The following is a 16,005-nucleotide window of genomic DNA, read 5'->3' on the forward strand; positions in this document are numbered from 1 at the left end:
ACAATTGCAAAGATAAGTTGGTTCATATACTTCAGAGGTACTCTATACTTGCATAAAAAAATACAAGCCGTAAATGCTCATACTGAAAAAAATGTTGCTTTTTTTTTCTCAAGAATTCAATTTGAATCTACAAAGTCTTAATTCAAATTAAAACCCCAAATATTGTTTGGATTGTCAAAAATCTTCAGCCACACAAAACATCTCCAAATGAAAATGAAAGCTTTTTTTTTTTGTTTGACCAATTCAAAAATTTCAAGATGCTAACAATTACTTTGTCTGAAAGAAGTTTTTTCATCTTAAATATTTTATATCCAATATACTTTTTGTTTCAAACAAATGTAAAAAAAATAAAAAATGCATGTGAGGGCCATATTTTGGATGATTTTTGTGGATAGACAAAAAAAAAAAAGCCAAATAGCAGAAACATCAAAAAGGGACATACATATTTTTAGGTGGACAGCAACAGTAAGATGTATACCATTTGATATTTTTTTTTACCCTATAATAGTTTCTATTGTTCTTGTACAAGTTACAGTGCCGTGAAGAAATATTTGCCCCCTTCCTGTAATTTTTTTTCACATCTTTTTCATATCACACACAAAGGTTTAAAATCATCAAACCAATTTTAATATCAGTCAGAAACAACGTAAGGAAATACACAATGCAGTTGTCAAATGAAAATTCAACTTAAAGCACAAAAAAATTCAACCTTTCAGACCCTGTGTAAAAGTAATTACCCCCTTGTTAAATCACAGTCACTGTGGCAAACCACAAATTTGGGAAATGTGAGTTCAATTTCACAAGCCACACCCAAATATGATTATCTTGTTGACTCAAGAAATCACTTACATAGAATCTGTTAGAGAATGTGAAGTAGACAAGATCTCAAGAACCAATGCATCATGGCACAATGCAAAGAAATTCAAGTAGAAATGAGAAAAAAAAAAGTGACTGAAGTTCATCAGTCTGAAAAAGGTTACAGAGCCATTTCCAAGGCCTTGAACCACTGTCAGAGCCATTATCCACAAACAGAGAAAACTGGGAACAATAGCAAACCTTCCCAGGAGTGGATGACCAATTAAAATTACTCCATGAGTGAAACGACGACACATCCAGGTCGTCACAAAAGAACCTCGAAACACATCAAAAGACCTGAAGACCTCGCTGGCCTTAGTTAAGGTCAGTGTTCCTGACTTTACCATAAGAAAGACAATAGCCAAAAATGGCCTCCATGGCAGAGTTCCCAGAAAACACCCCTGCTGTTAGCAAAGAATACAAAGGGTCATCTCACTTTTGCCCAAAAACATCTTGATGAGCATGAAGACTTTTGGAGAAACATTCTTTGGACTGACAAATCAAAAATGTACCTTTTTTGCAAGGTGTGCGGCCTGTTACATCTGACGTAAAAATGTCACAGAATTTGATTAAAAAAAGAGAATATTGTACCAACAGTGAAACACTGTGGTGGCTGTGTGACGGTGTGGGGCTGCTTTGCTACCTCAGGAACAGGACAACTTGCTGTGTTTGATGGAACAATGAATTTTGGTGTGTACAAGAAAATTCTGAAGGAGAACGCCCGGGTATCACTTCATCTTCTCAAACTCAAGCACTCTTGAATTCTGAAGCCGGACAAAGATCCAAAACACAGCAAGTCCATCTCTGAATAAAAAAAAGTATTGGAGTGGCCAAGTCTAAGTACATACTTAAATCCAATTGAGATGTTGTGGTGGCACCTTAAACGGGCAATTCATGCAAGAAAACCCTGCAATATGGTGGAATTGAAACGGTGGTGAGGCTGGCCATGATATACGGATTAGAGACGGGAACACTGAAAAGACAACAGGAAGCAGGAAGTTCTCGCTCGGAGTGAGCAGGTTGGATAGAATTAGAAATGAGCTCATTCGAGGGACAGCCAAAGTTGATTGTTTTGGAGACAAGGTTCGAGGGAGCAGACTTCGATGGTTTGGACATGTCCAGAGGCGAGAGTGTGAGTATGTTGGTAGAAGGGTGCTGAGGATGGGGCTGCCAGGCAAAAGAGCGAGAGGAAGACCAAAGAAAAGGTTGATGGATGTTGTGAGGGAAGACATGAGGACAGTGGGTGTTAAGAGCGGATGCACGTGATGGGCTCAGATGGAAAAAGATGACACGCTGACGGGACAAGCCAAAAGGAAAAGAAGAGGGAGTGATGTGAAAGACTCCTCACCAATTATGGCAAACGCTTGATTTCAGTTATTGCTGCCAAGGGTGGTACAACCCATTATTAGGTTCAGGGGGTACTTACTTTCTGACAGGGGGTCAAAGGATTGCATTTTCTCTTGTGCCTTAATAATTTGGTCATTTGAAAACTGAATTTTGTATTTCCTTGGGTTGTCTCCAAGTGATATTAAAGTTGGTTTGATTATTTGAAATGTGTGTGTGTGTGTGTGTGATAGATATGGAAAAAAAAAATCAGGAAGGGGGCCAATACTTTTTCACAACACTGTACAGTAGTTTAAAATAGCAGTCCAATATGACTAGATTAATCCCTGTTTTCAGTATATATTTGTATTGCTACATGTCAAATTTACCAGCAGGTGCAGTAGATTCTCAGATAGTCAACAAGATGCAGCATTCATGATATACACATTGTTAAGGCTGTGCAATCGGGCAATTTGTTGAAAGGGCTGTGTTAATAAAATAGTCTGCTGTCGACTTTACAACTCAAAACTATTTTGTACAAACATTTTCATTTCTATGCTTGAGCAATCCTTTGAATCACTAATATTATGTTGTATGACCAGTTTTTTTTTTTAATAACTGCTTCTTGTCTTGTCAACCAACTTGTGGCACCTTTCAGCTGTTACTGTATGACAAGATTCCATTCCATAACAACATCCAATAATCCATTTAAATTTTTATTTTTGCCTCAGAAACACCATTTTTTTATTTCACCCCACAAGTTCTCCATTGGATTGAGGTCCGGGGATTGGGCTGGCCACTCCATGACAATTTTTTTTTGGAACCAAGACTTTGCATGTTTACTAGTGTTTGTGGTCTTTGTCCCGTTGAATCACCCATTTCAAGGGCATGACCTCTTCAAGTATTTTAGACATATGTACACCGATACAAGATCCCTGATAAATAGCCGCAACACCATAATCGGAGAAACATGCCCACATCACGATGCTTCACTTCATTGTTGTATGTGGCTTGAATTCAGAGTTTGGGGGTTATCTTAAAAAATTATGTGCAGCTCCTGGACCCAAAAAGAACAGTTTTACCGTCATCAGTCCACAACATTTTCCTCTGCTCTCTTTAAGCCAGTTGAGGTGTTCTTTGGCAAATTGTAGCCTCTTCTGAACATGCCTTTTTTTTTTTTTTTTTTAAAGGAGTATCTCATGAATGCTGGGTCTTGTTTTTCTAAGAATCTACTGCATCTTCTGGTAACTTGTTTGACTTGTAGCAATAAAAAAAAATATACTGAAAACATGGCTTAATCTGGTTAGTCACAGACTGCTATTACAGTATTTTCAACACACCTGTACGTTAAACACTGTGGTGGGCCCTTTCTGCCAAGGGCTGAGCTGAAACGCTGCATGATTTCTGACAGGCACGCTTAATTGAGTCCTCAAATTCATGACCCGGGCCACAAAGGCAACAACGTAGCAAGAACGTTAACATATGATCAGCAAACACTGGAAAGAAAACCACTAGACGAAATTGCAAGGCAAGCCGGTGACATCGGCCAATTCATAAAAGACGAAGAAACATAAGTGCACCATTTTCCCGCTTGACTCAATCGAAGTAGTTGTGTGTACATACAAGTGACTAAAGCCAGGTCTATATTTATTTTTCTTCAGTCATCCATTGTAGCGCTGCTGGTATCTCTTTACTCATGCTTGTCCGTCTCGGTGAGGACGCAGAAGCAAGTGTACTGAGTGCAGTGGGTCAGAGAACCTGCACACACAAACCGCATTCAACATGTGAGTCACCAGTTCTATGTTTTTACTTCCATTCTAAAAATGTTATTTAGTGGAATACATTCATTCAACACCGCAACCTGGAAAAGGATGAGCTAAAAATGGATGCATGGATGGGATTAATTCAAACAATCTTTGAACATTTTTAAACCTAATGAAATATTCAAAACTGCCCTTCACTATTTCTGAAATCTTTTCTGATTCCTTTTGTGTATTTGGCAGCTATTTAACTAATACGTAGTGGAAAATCGCAGACTATTTTTTTTGTGCCAAAAAAAAAATATGATTTGGTTAAAAAGTCCAAAAACTGAATTCATTTAAAATCCAAAAATATCATTTGTCTATTCAATAGGATATGAATTTTGAAATAATTCACATTTAATCCATTGCTGCAGAAAAACAACACTAACATTGAATTTTAAAATTTTCTGTAATTTAGTTTATCATGCAAGCAAAATTTCCATGACTGAACTATAACTAAGCAACAAACTAAAAGTAAAAGTACCTATTACCCCTTAAACCATCAATAAAATCTGATTTAAGATGAAAATTATAGTGGCGTATAGTACAATTCCAAAATTCAATTTAATTATAATAAATTTTAATATAAAAATAGAATTAAAAATGAAATTTTTTTGGTATTTTACATACATTAAAAACAATTACTTAAAAGGTAAAGGGGTTAAGATGTGACACTTTTAACTCCTTTAAGCTATTCTCAGTCTTTTTGCATTGCATTTTTTTTTTTATACCCAAAAACAAACGGTGGCGTTTCAATCATTGAGGCACTCGCGATTTTGCTGCCTAAATGGGCTGTGGAAGAAAAAGCAAAATGAAGAGTGAAACAAAATCCCGGCTGAATCAGTCAAGGTCGGGCGGGGCAACTGACGCAGAAGCTTGGTGATGACAGGGGGCCGCTTGGACTCGGGCAGGTAGACCCCCAGGAAGTAGACTGGCACTCCCGACAGGGCGATGGCGATGCCGATAAGGGAGTTGAGCGTGTCACTGTAGAGAGGCACGGCGACCAGGAACACGGCGCACATGCAGAACACCACCGGGTAAAACAGGCTTAGCTGCAACACAGGCACACAAAGTAAACGCTACAAATATTACAACACACTACACTACATCATTCAACAGCAGGTGAAAATAGCAGAGATCAGCAGAGACTACAAACCATTTGTCCTTTGACTTCAGCAACTATAGGAATCAGCCATTCATTATACTTCAAAACCTTTTGAGTCCCTACATTGACAGAACAAGAAAACTTACTGTTTGACAGAGATTGGAGTAAGTTACGAGTAAGTCGCAAATCACTGTGTGCGTGTGTTTTTTTCCATCATTGTTCATGTAAGTAGCTACGTAACACGGGCATGTGCGCAACAAAGTATAACCACCACTCCATTCCAAAAAACAAAAAAAAAAAACCCAAGCATCCCATTGCTGCTGTTTGAAGCAAATTTTTTCAGAATCTTCAGCACTTGATTTTTGCTCTTACTGAAACTACCTTGAGCATCCTGGCTTGTACATAATTCATAACAAATTAATATCCTCCAAAATCTATTAATATAACTCAAAAGCAACATTATTTATTTTTAATGTTTGCAGTACTTTTGTGGAGATTGGTGACGGCGAGAACTCAAACCAGAAACACGTCGAGACTTCATACTGTATTTGGCCTCAGATACCCTTGAGAATCTACGGGTTCTACATCAGTCAAATTTAATTGTTAGTTAATAGTTGTTGGTTTGGGTTGCATTGTTAAAAGTTTTTGCCTTGACACGAGTTCTTTAATGTTTGACAATAGTGGCGGCGAGAACTCTTGACTAGAAATGTGCCGGACAAACAATTGCACCTCATCTACCTTGAGCATGCTATCCTTTATTCATTCAGAACAGGGTTGTTACTTTGACTGAACATTCATTTTCTATTTTATGTTGGAAGCACAAACAGTTGGACTGACTGCAAACAGGGACGCTCCAGTCCCGACTATAAACGTTCTGATTTAACCTTTGCACCTCATCTACGGTATCTTGAATGCGCTTTCCTTCTAAACCAAAGGCAGCGCAAGAATTCTACATTTTGAATTTACAGTAGCTTTAAGACCATTTAAAAGTCAACTGGCTTGAGAGTTGCGATAGCTAAAACTTCAACTCGAAACAGTTTGTGCTCAAGGTTGGCGAGAGTAGCGGTGTTTACTTTGAGCGGTCTGTGCCGTTGCGGTTCCTTCCACCTCAGGTAGATCTGTCCTGCGACGGACAAGCCCATGAAGAACCAGTAGCTGAAGCTGTAGTAATTGATGAGCTGGAACACGTCCTCCACCGTCAAGTAGATCAGAGACATCACGCACTGCACACAACATACTTCCTATCATATCATTTTGTCACTGCTTTCCCCTCCAATTCCCTTCATGTTTAGTTGAGAACTGCGACAGCGAGACACTGACGGGAAACATGGATTGAACTGACAGTGAGAATCTTGGCTTGTGATGGGTTCTTGGCGGTAATGTTTGACTCAGACCAGTTCAAATTTGTGACTGCTGGAGTGTTTACAACAATCATCTCATGACAATCACTGGATTCAAATACATTTCCATCAATTGGAGTCTTGATATGGCAACGAAAGAATCGATTATTTTTTCAAGCAAATCAAATCAAAATTATGATGCTTGAACGCTGACCAGAAACGTATGGAATTGTTCTGAGATAATTTACTCTGGTTTGAACATTTTTTTTTTTTTTTAACAATGTCGTTCAAGTAACTTCTTTGACAGAACAATAATCATTCAATGTTTGATGCCCCTCAGTTGAAAATTGTGATCCCTGAGTGCCAACTAGAAAGGCTTCCAGTTTTGTGATTTGACCTCAGCTACCTTACCTCAAGCACCACAGTTATGATATATATCCTTGTGAGACCAAGAATCTTTTCTGTCTGAAGTAGTTTCAAAATGACAATGCTAGAGCGCCGATTAGAAACATTAACCGATATTTTTCAGTTACGTTGAGTATCGCGTTTCCAATATCGCTCCGGGGTTCTTGCCTTGACAAAAAAAAAAAAAAAAAAAAAAAGAATCCCTTACTATTTTCAGCAGATTGATTCAAAATGGTGACAAGTAGCACGCCAACTACAAATTTCAAGTAGACGAGAAAATAGTAGTGTATGTTTGCCTACGTTGAAGATGAGAGCGGGGATGGGCGTGAATCTCTGCGTGTGGATCATGGACAGAGCATCGGGAAGGTGACCCTCGCGGGACCCCACGAAGAACAACCTGCATGCACAAACGTGGCGCGTGCGACATCAGGACACAGAAAATTGTGCAAAAGTCTGTTTTTTGATCTACCTGGATGCGGCGATGATTGAGGCGTTGAGGCCGCCGTAGCAGGACAGCGCCACAGCGATGGGGATGCTCCAACTCATCACGCCTAACGTGTGATCTGCAAATGTCTGAATGTCATAGAACAACAGCACCTTATTGCTTCAATCAGATCAGTCAGGGAGGCGAGAGCACCAACTAAATGTGACCATTTTTTGTTGGTTATCTTAGTCGCAAATGCCTTTTCATATCTGCCCACAAAGTTTTGATGGGATTCAGATCAGTGCCACATCAAGATATCGACTTTTGTTATCCTCAAGCCACTTTTTAACCATTTTGGCAGTAAAACAGGCCCACATCATGATGCTGCCATGTCCATGCTTCACAGTTGGTATGGTGTGCTCAGGTCTACAAGTTTCCCTCTTTTTTTCTCCAAATGTAACAGTCATTATGGCCAAACAGCTCTACTGTAGTTTCATCAGACCACAGGACATATCTCCAGAAGTTAATTTCTTTGTCTTGGTGTGTTTTTGAAAAACTATAATCTGTCCTTTTTGGATTTCTTTAGGCGGAATGGCTTCATTCTTGGTGAGTACCCTTTCAGCCCATGTCAGTGGAGAACTTGTATCACTATGGATAATGACACTTTCTTACCAGCTTCATACAACATCTTCACAAGTACTTTAGCTTGTGTTCTGGGGTTGATTTGCACATTTCAGACCAAAACACCTTAATCTCATGAACACACGGCTCAAGCACTGGCTGGAAACAAGTAGTGATTTAGTCTTTCCCCTTACCACAGCCACAGCATCACTCGCCAATATGGCGCTCATGTCCAGCACGGCGTAGTAAGCCACATTGGTGAGGATGTAGATGATGGTGACGATTGGCATGGAGATGGCGATGGCCAGAGGAAGGTTCCTGGAACACAGAGGCTGACAGTCCTGTGACTCTGACTAAAAAGTCGGTTGAAAGAGAGAAAAGGCAAACCTTTCGGGGTCTTTCATCTCCTCAGTGACAAAGTTGAGCGTGTCCCAGCCTGAGTAAGAGAAGAGCGCCGAATAGAGCGCCAGCGCGATGTTGCCGGGGTCTGTGGAGGAGCCCTGGAAGGCCGACTCAAAGTTGTTGGTGTAACCTAACCCAGACACACTTTTACATTTTTGCCTGTGGTGGTGATCATTTTTCATTGTAATATTTGTTTTCAAATAACACTATCCATTTTCTTCACCGCTTATCCTCACGAGGGTCACGGGGAGTGCTGAAGCCTATCCCAGCTATCAACAGGCAGGAGGTGGGGTACACCCTGAAGTGGTTGCCAGCCAATCGCAGGGCACATAGAGACTGACAACCAGTTGTACTCACAATCATATCAAGGGGCAATTTAGAGTGCCCAATTAATGTTGCATGTTTTTGGGATGTGGGAGGAAATCGGAGTGCCCGGACAAACAGAAGAACAGACAAACTCCACACAGGCAAGTCCGGAATTTGAACCCTGATCTCCGGTTATGTTCTCACTAATACTGTATTTTTTTAATCCATCATTTTTTTTCATTTTTCCATCTAACATTTTTGTCCCCTTTTTCCAGTACTTTAGTCCTTTTAATATGTGTTTTTAATCATAGCTTCCAGAATTGTTGCAATGTCTAACTGTTTTGCTGTCTCACCCTGGGACAACTTGATGATGCCTGTGACGATGATGACGATGAGGGCGGCCACCTTGGCGTAGGTGAACACGTCCTGAACGCGGGTGCCCCACTTCACGTAAGCAGAGTTGATGAAGGTCAGCAAGCCTGAAAAGTGGAAACAACCAAACAAACATGGATGGGAGATTGCGTGGGTGATGTCTTCACTATTCTTAGCAGCGCGGAATGGTCAGGATCATCGAGGGCATAAAGCAGGTAGTGATGAAGGCCTGGGTACCAAATGAGTGACCGGTGTACGCACATATGCAGGCGGCGGCGATGAGGCGCGAGGAGGTGTAGGGCGGCTCGCACGTGGGGAAGAGCGGCTGCACCAGGTAGTTGGCGAAGGTGATGGCGATGACGGCTTGGCTGGTGGGCTCGATGATCAGCAGGCTGGTCCATAGGCGGATGAAGGCCAAGAAGCCACCGAACGATTCCAGGATGTACGCGTACGACGCCCCTGACTTGGTGACAGTGGTGCCCAGCTCTGCGTAGCACAGCGCGCCCACCACCGAAAAGAGCCCGCCCGCCGCCCAGATAACTAACGACAGCCCGTAGGAGGCGCTGTAGATGAGCACCCCCTTGGGTGACACGAAGATGCCTGAGCCGATCATGTTGCCCACGATGAGGCTGACTCCGTTCAGCAGGGAGATCTCCTTCTTCAGCTGCATGCTCTCTTTGGGGACCACAGCTGCAGCCGTGACACCGCTACCCGACGTAATCTTGGAGGAGTCCTGCTCTGGCATGTTGGCGCCGGCCAGGGTCAGCGGTGGCGACCTCCGCAGGAAGCTGTCGGACACATGGTGGGTAAAGGCATAGAACAGGAAATGCAACTCATTGTGGCATAGCAACAAAGCGCTACTTAGGATCAACTCCAAAAGTATCATTTTTTTTTCCCCCGACTATAACAATACAACATGAAGTGGAACTTATTGTGACATTGAGCCACTGAGTGGGCACGTAAGAGTCTAACACCTGTCGATAGGGCAGCCATTTCCAACCAATGGGTAATAGTCCAATTTCACTTAATTGTTCCCACAATGTCTTTATGTCTCAATTGACCGTTTGTTGTCGTCATGTACATCGTATTAGAGCATTTCCAAATACCAGAGGCAAATTCCTTGTATGCTTCTGACATACAAATAAAGATAATTCTGACTCTGATGTTGGTTTCATCTGCCCATATGACAGTCTCCAAATCTGCTTCTGGATAATCCAAATGCTCTCGGACAAACTTCAGACAAGCCTGGACATGTACTGGCTTAAGCAGGCAGACATATCTGCCAACGGAAGGATGCGAATCCCTGGCGGCCTCGTGTGTTGCTGATGGTAGTCTTTGTTACTTTGGCCCCACCTCTGCAGGTCATCCACTAGGTTCCCCCGTCTGATTGTGGGATTTTTGCTCACTGTTCTTGTAATCGTTTTGATCCCACGGGGTGAGATCTTATGTGGAGCCCCATATCAAGGGAGCTTGTCAGTGGCATTCTATATCTTCCATTTTCTAATATTTGTTCCCGCAGTTGATTTCTTCACACCAAAAAGCTTACCTATTGCTGATTCAGCCTTCCCAGCCTGGTGCAAGTCTAAGGTTTTGTTTCTGGTGTCCTTTGACAGCTCTTTGGTCTTGGGAGTGGGACTGTTTGACGTTGTGGTCTTTTATACTCATGAGTTCAAACAGGTGCCATTAATACAGGTAACGAGTGGAGGCTCTTAAAGAAGAAGTTACACGTCTATGACAGCAAGGAATCTTGCTTGTTTATGACCACTTATTTTGCACCATACTTTGTTGATAAATTACTGTGATGAAAATTACAGCACTTTTTTAAGTAGAACTTGTGCAATTGGTCACTGATTACTTTTTTGCCCCACTGTACATCTAATCAATAGCTGAATTATTCACTTTACTTGCGCACCAGTGTATCTGAAGCTGACTTCTAATGTTAAATTTGTTTCACAAAACTAAGAAAAAAAAAGTGAAAACCTACTAAAAATAATGCCATAAAAATATTTCTGTGTCCCCCCCCTCCCCTTTCTTTCTGGTGAAACAAATCCCCAGTATTCCCTAAAAGACTCGCCAAATTAAGTAGATTTTGTTCTCTTTCTGAAACACCCCAAGAGGGAAACAAAGCCCTATTTGAATAACAGAAAAAGTACACTAATTGGTCTGAGAAAGTTCATCCATCTCAACTAAGGGACCAGCTTTGGATGTTGGGAAATTTTTGGGCATGTCTATAAAAAAAGTGAATACAAATCAAGATGGCACACAAATACAGAGTAAGGAAAAATATTTATGGCACAGCTACTGCAACTCACTTTTTTTTAAATGTGATTTTTTTTCCTCTTTTTTGACACGGTATTGCTATAGTTAGGTGTGTTTTGCTTTCCCTTTGGATTTTTGTACGTGTATATCTCCACTACCTTACTGGGAGGTAGCAAAAGCATCACAAAATCGCGGTACAGATGATCAACTCCACACGTCTCTTTCTTATTGGATGTACTGTTTTTCGAAGCACGTTTATCATTATGTAGAACAACACAGTACCGAAGTTCAACTTCACAAGTGCCATTAGGTTTTTGTGTGTGACGGTGGGCCATTTCACTTCTTGTATCACATGGTGAATAGATTAAGACGTTTTCCCATTTTAAGACAACCAGAGATTGTGGCACCAAAGGAGCACACCTCTATGAAGTGCCACCTCATCACTGGACACACTTCTCACACAGCGCGTAACGAGAAGTAAGTTGAGTGTAATGTGCAACGCTGTGTGAGGTGTGCTTTCTCTTTAAGAAACAAATGGGTTATTCCATGAATCTTTTTTCCAACAATAACAAATACTTACACAATTATGTATTAAAAAAAACTGATTTTAATATATTTAAAAATTTGTAATTAATCATTTATATTGTTACTGTTTTTTCTTAGTTTTTAAAAGCTTTCAATTGCTTTGGTATTTTTATTTGAACAGCAATAGACCCCAGGCTGACACGGTGGAGGAATTAGTGACTTTGAATCCCGGCCCTACCTGTGTGGAGCTTGCATGTTCTCCCTGTGCGGGTTTTCTCAGAGCACTCCGGTTTCCTCCCACATCCCAAAAACATGCACTAATTGGAAACTCTAAATTGCCCCTAGGTGTGATTGTGAGTGTAACTGATGTCTGTCTCCATGTGCCCTGCAAATAGCTAGTGACCAGTTCAGCGTGTACCCCGCCTTCTGCCTGATGATAGCTGGGATAGGCTTAAGCACCCCCATGACCCTGGTGAGGATAGCGGCTCAGAAAATGGATGGATGTACTTCAGGCCAGGCCACAACCTCATGAATGTCTGTTTGATTGAGGAAAATAACGTCTCTTGAAATAAACCATAAAAAAAATACAGCTTGTCCTAACTCCTGATAACCTAAAATATATATTTTTTATTGAGTGATATAGTCTCATCAAAAAGTTAAGATTTTAAAAGTATACAATACTTTTGATTGAGTAATCATTCAATTATTTATTCAACTAATTAATCCTTTGCTTTATTTAAACAACTGGGGCGAGGCACGAATATCCACAGCTGTGGATGTCAAATTGTTGACGTCTTTAACACAAAAAAAAAAATAATGCGCTTTTGACCAAGAGAAATGTGTCATTGTATTCCAGAGTCGCCAAGCTAAGTCTTGGGGTTCTTTCGTTGTAGATAACTAAAAAATGTAGTTTAAATCCAGTTATCTCGTGAGTCAATCAGTATAATTAATCACTGCGTTCCAAAAATATTTCAAACACTGACCCCGCGTAGGAGGAGCAAATGCTCAATCAGTAAACGTCGTCCCTAATTAGAATCTAACAATGGCCGACGTCGGTAAAAGCAACGAATGGGGCACACACGTTTTTCTTCCTAGAAATCACTTTGAAGTTGTAAACATGGTGCTAGGGTGCTTTTCTGAGGATACAGCCCCTTTTGCTTCGAACTGATTTTCGGTGACATTCATGGCTTTTTATTTCACGCTTCATTTCAGATTTTTATATGCGTTCTTATCGGGATGAACCCCACGAAAAGACTAGAAAAGGGGAAATAAAGCCGGCGTCTGCTTAAATTAAAAAAAAAAAAAAAAACAGGAAGAGGAAAAATGCCGTTAATCATAGCTACACCTCCGCCCCTCACTTTCAAAACAAAGCCAAGCAGCACTGCAAAGGATGACTCCGAGCTCAACAACCCAAGATGGCGAATACAATGTTTTACTTTAACTCGACTTTTTAGATCCGCGCGGACCTCCAATGTCACCGAGGCTGACTTCCCGCTTTTGTCCCCGCACAAAGACAGCCGACGAAATTAACTCAAAGTGAGACCACTGTAGGTGTTTGTAAAAGGGCCGCCGGTACCTGAGCGGACCTCCTCCAGCTGAATCGCGCGTGACAGCCGGCGTCCGGAGAGAAGCGTGCACCAACCGCGGCACCTGGAGACAAATGGGCTGGCTGCCTCCACTCTGTGACGTCACCGCGTGACGATGTCATCCATCCGTTCTCTGAACAGCTTCATTACTTTTAATATTGTTAGTGAGTACGTGCCATTTTTTTTTCTAACGAAAACATGCGACAGCATTAAGGACAACTAAGGGCAGGGCAAAGATATGTTTTAAATGGTCGATGGACTAATCACAATTGAGATCTATATTGAACTCTGCCCAGCAACAAGTGACAATCCTCCCTGCACTGCGCCTGCTTGATGGCATGACACCAATCAATTTTAAATGTAAAAAAATGCTGTATGGATAAAATACAATGTAAAAATACCTTTTTTATATATATCTAATTATATTAAATAATTAGCCATCCATTTAATTAGCCGCTTATCCTCACAAAGGTCGTGGGAATGCTGGAGCCAATCCCGGCTGTCATTGGGCAGGAGGCAGTGTGCACCCTGAACTGGTTGTCAGCCAATACATACTTTTCTCGTTACGCCATGAGTCGCATGACTTTTGTTTACGATGCCTACTGGACGGCAAAACTACAATACAACTCATGTTTTTTTAGTGATCTTTTTGGCTTGCTTATAAGGACCTTACAGCCTTTTCATCATGGTATTTCATTGTGTGACTTTGGTTGTAAGAATGGACAGAAAAAGGGGTCTGACACAACAGGCATTGTTTACCTTTTGCTGGGTATTTGGCTGATTTACTGTGGTATTCTCCACACTTGTTACATCTCTTTACGGAGGTCTTTGAGCTGTCAATATGCCTACTAGCACCCGCAGTGAAACTTTGCTTTCCAGGTTTGCGGTGGATAACGTGAACCTCGTGGCTGTCGGTAGCCATAGCCTTCAGCTGCACTTTTACTAACTTGTCAGAGCGGGCTATGCTTGATCGCTTTTTTCGAGTGTGCGCCAGCCCCTGGCTGAGTTACTTTTCGCACACACTCGATGAGTTGGTTGCGAAAACTATGCAGTCTCTGACCATCTCATCGTTGTTTGTGTAGTTACAGTCTTTAACCAACAGCTTGATTTCTGTCACAAAGTGTTCTCGTGAAACTTGTATTCACCAATACGGGGTTTGCTGTCAGAGTGAGGTAATCAGAGATTTTTTTTGTAATAAGTTTTTACCAACTTATCTTCATCTCCAATCAGTGTCCACGTATTGCTGACATCCCGTCCGTTATCGCCGATCCACAGCAGGAGGAAACTGCACTTTAAGCGCTCCCATGAACATGAGTTCGGTGTGTTGCTTGAATCTCTGCCACGCATCTGGTAAATTGGATGAGTTGGAACACTGAACGCCTCCTCGTTGTCTTTTTTTTTTTCATGAGTTCATTTTTTTTCCCAAGAGTCCGTAGTTATACTACCATCACTCTGACACCATGTTATGATCTTGCTGTCGTGTTATTGAATAACGTTGACGTGACTCCAACTGTACTCTTTAATGTGGGTAATATTTAGTTCACTTCCAATCCCCCTCCCTCCCCTCTCTAGCTCACTTCCTTATCGTCCTGTCTTGTCGTGCCCTGCTGACGTCGACACAATCACAATCACACCACAATTACTATATCCGAGAAGTATTGTAGCTCAATCTATTAATAACAAGACGATACTTGGATTCTTTCTTTATTCCTCACTCCAACCCAAGTGCCTCAATCGCCTCTAGATACAGCGTTCGTTTGTCAAAGGACTTTCAAGATAAAAGATCAAACGATAACCGTAGCTAAAACATTACAGTATACATTAATCGCTTCCTAGCCATGATGTGTAGTGTAGACACAATCTTGCCGTCCAAAATGGCGTTGTAAACAAAAATGCGTGGTTGGCGTGACGTCAATGAAAAGTATCTATCGCAGGGCACATGGAGACAGACTATAGACCTCGTGCACCTACGTCACTGAAATCACGTGACTGGCCATATTGCCAGTCAAGCAAAGCATTGTTCAATGCTAAGTCCGTTGAGCTGAAACGAAAATATGCCTTATAGCATGATGCCTAGAGTTTTTTCCGATACCGTTAAACATTTAGAAGGTGAGAATAGATGAAGGTACGTGGAAAAATGAGAGGCACTTGGCACAGAGGACCCATATTTAATGCCAAAGTCGATGTTTTCGCCGATAAGAAATTGGACTGTTAATTCACTTTCGCTTGTCTTGGACGACTGGATGTACAAATATCTGGTGAGTAAGTCGTCGAAATTTACACTGGAAAATTTGGACATATACAAATACTTCGTTGCTGGATCTGTTCTCAATCAAGAATAAATCCCACACAGTGATGGAGCCACTCAGATTTTTTCAATACAAATACCAATATTTAAATAAATGACCCCTGGTTTTACACAAACTCCCATTCATTAACTATGATTGAAAAAAAAAAAAAAAAAAGAGGACGGAGTTGTCTCCACGGAATGTACACGGAAGCGATTGCTGCCACGCGTTAATCTCCATAAACCTCTCTGTGACAGATGGTTAATTTTCTTTTTTAAAATACGCATTGGGCGGCACGGTGCCTCAACTAGTAAAGCGTTGGCCTCACAGTTCTGAGGTCCCGGGTTTAATCATGGACCTGTCTGTGTGGAGGTTGCATGTTCTCCCCGTGC

The 16,005-nt window shown here is 41.3% G+C and overlaps 1 protein-coding gene across 3 annotated transcripts; it reads right to left on the reverse strand.

Moving 5' to 3' along the window:
* Positions 1-3,699: 3,699 nt before the first annotated feature.
* slc7a6 (solute carrier family 7 member 6) lies at positions 3,700-13,505 on the reverse strand. Of its 3 annotated transcripts, none has more exons than XM_061814808.1 (10): positions 13,316-13,501; positions 9,217-9,743; positions 8,937-9,062; positions 8,263-8,407; positions 8,070-8,193; positions 7,300-7,403; positions 7,131-7,227; positions 6,159-6,308; positions 4,849-5,032; positions 3,700-3,936 (listed from the first exon to the last, which is right to left on the reverse strand). In XM_061814808.1, exons 2-10 carry the CDS (start codon positions 9,698-9,700, stop codon positions 3,869-3,871), a joined length of 1,482 nt encoding a protein of 493 aa, XP_061670792.1. In that variant the 5' UTR covers positions 9,701-9,743; positions 13,316-13,501; the 3' UTR covers positions 3,700-3,868. The 3 variants fall into 3 exon arrangements, with proteins under 3 accessions (XP_061670792.1, XP_061670793.1, XP_061670794.1); XM_061814809.1 differs by lacking the exon at positions 13,316-13,501 and adding an exon at positions 10,502-10,647; XM_061814810.1 differs by lacking the exons at positions 3,700-3,936; positions 4,849-5,032 and adding an exon at positions 5,172-5,204 and having other exon boundaries at positions 13,316-13,505.
* Between the last annotated feature and the right edge of the window lie 2,500 nt (positions 13,506-16,005).

Source organism: Syngnathoides biaculeatus, chromosome 3, assembly GCF_019802595.1.
Source record: "Syngnathoides biaculeatus isolate LvHL_M chromosome 3, ASM1980259v1, whole genome shotgun sequence".
NCBI lineage: Eukaryota > Metazoa > Chordata > Actinopteri > Syngnathiformes > Syngnathidae > Syngnathoides > Syngnathoides biaculeatus.

What these genes read in the sequence shown, in the direction of transcription:
- slc7a6 (XM_061814808.1), bottom strand. Translation starts at nt 9,700, where the DNA reads ATGCCAGAGCAGGACTCCTCCAAGATTACGTCGGGTAGCGGTGTCACG. An exon ending in CGAGTGATGCTGTGGCTGTG is followed by an intron (nt 7,404 to 8,069) that starts GTAAGGGGAAAG and finishes TATGACATTCAG; the next exon opens with ACATTTGCAGATCACACGTT. An exon ending in TCAATCATCGCCGCATCCAG is followed by an intron (nt 7,228 to 7,299) that starts GTAGATCAAAAA and finishes TTGTGCATGCAG; the next exon opens with GTTGTTCTTCGTGGGGTCCC.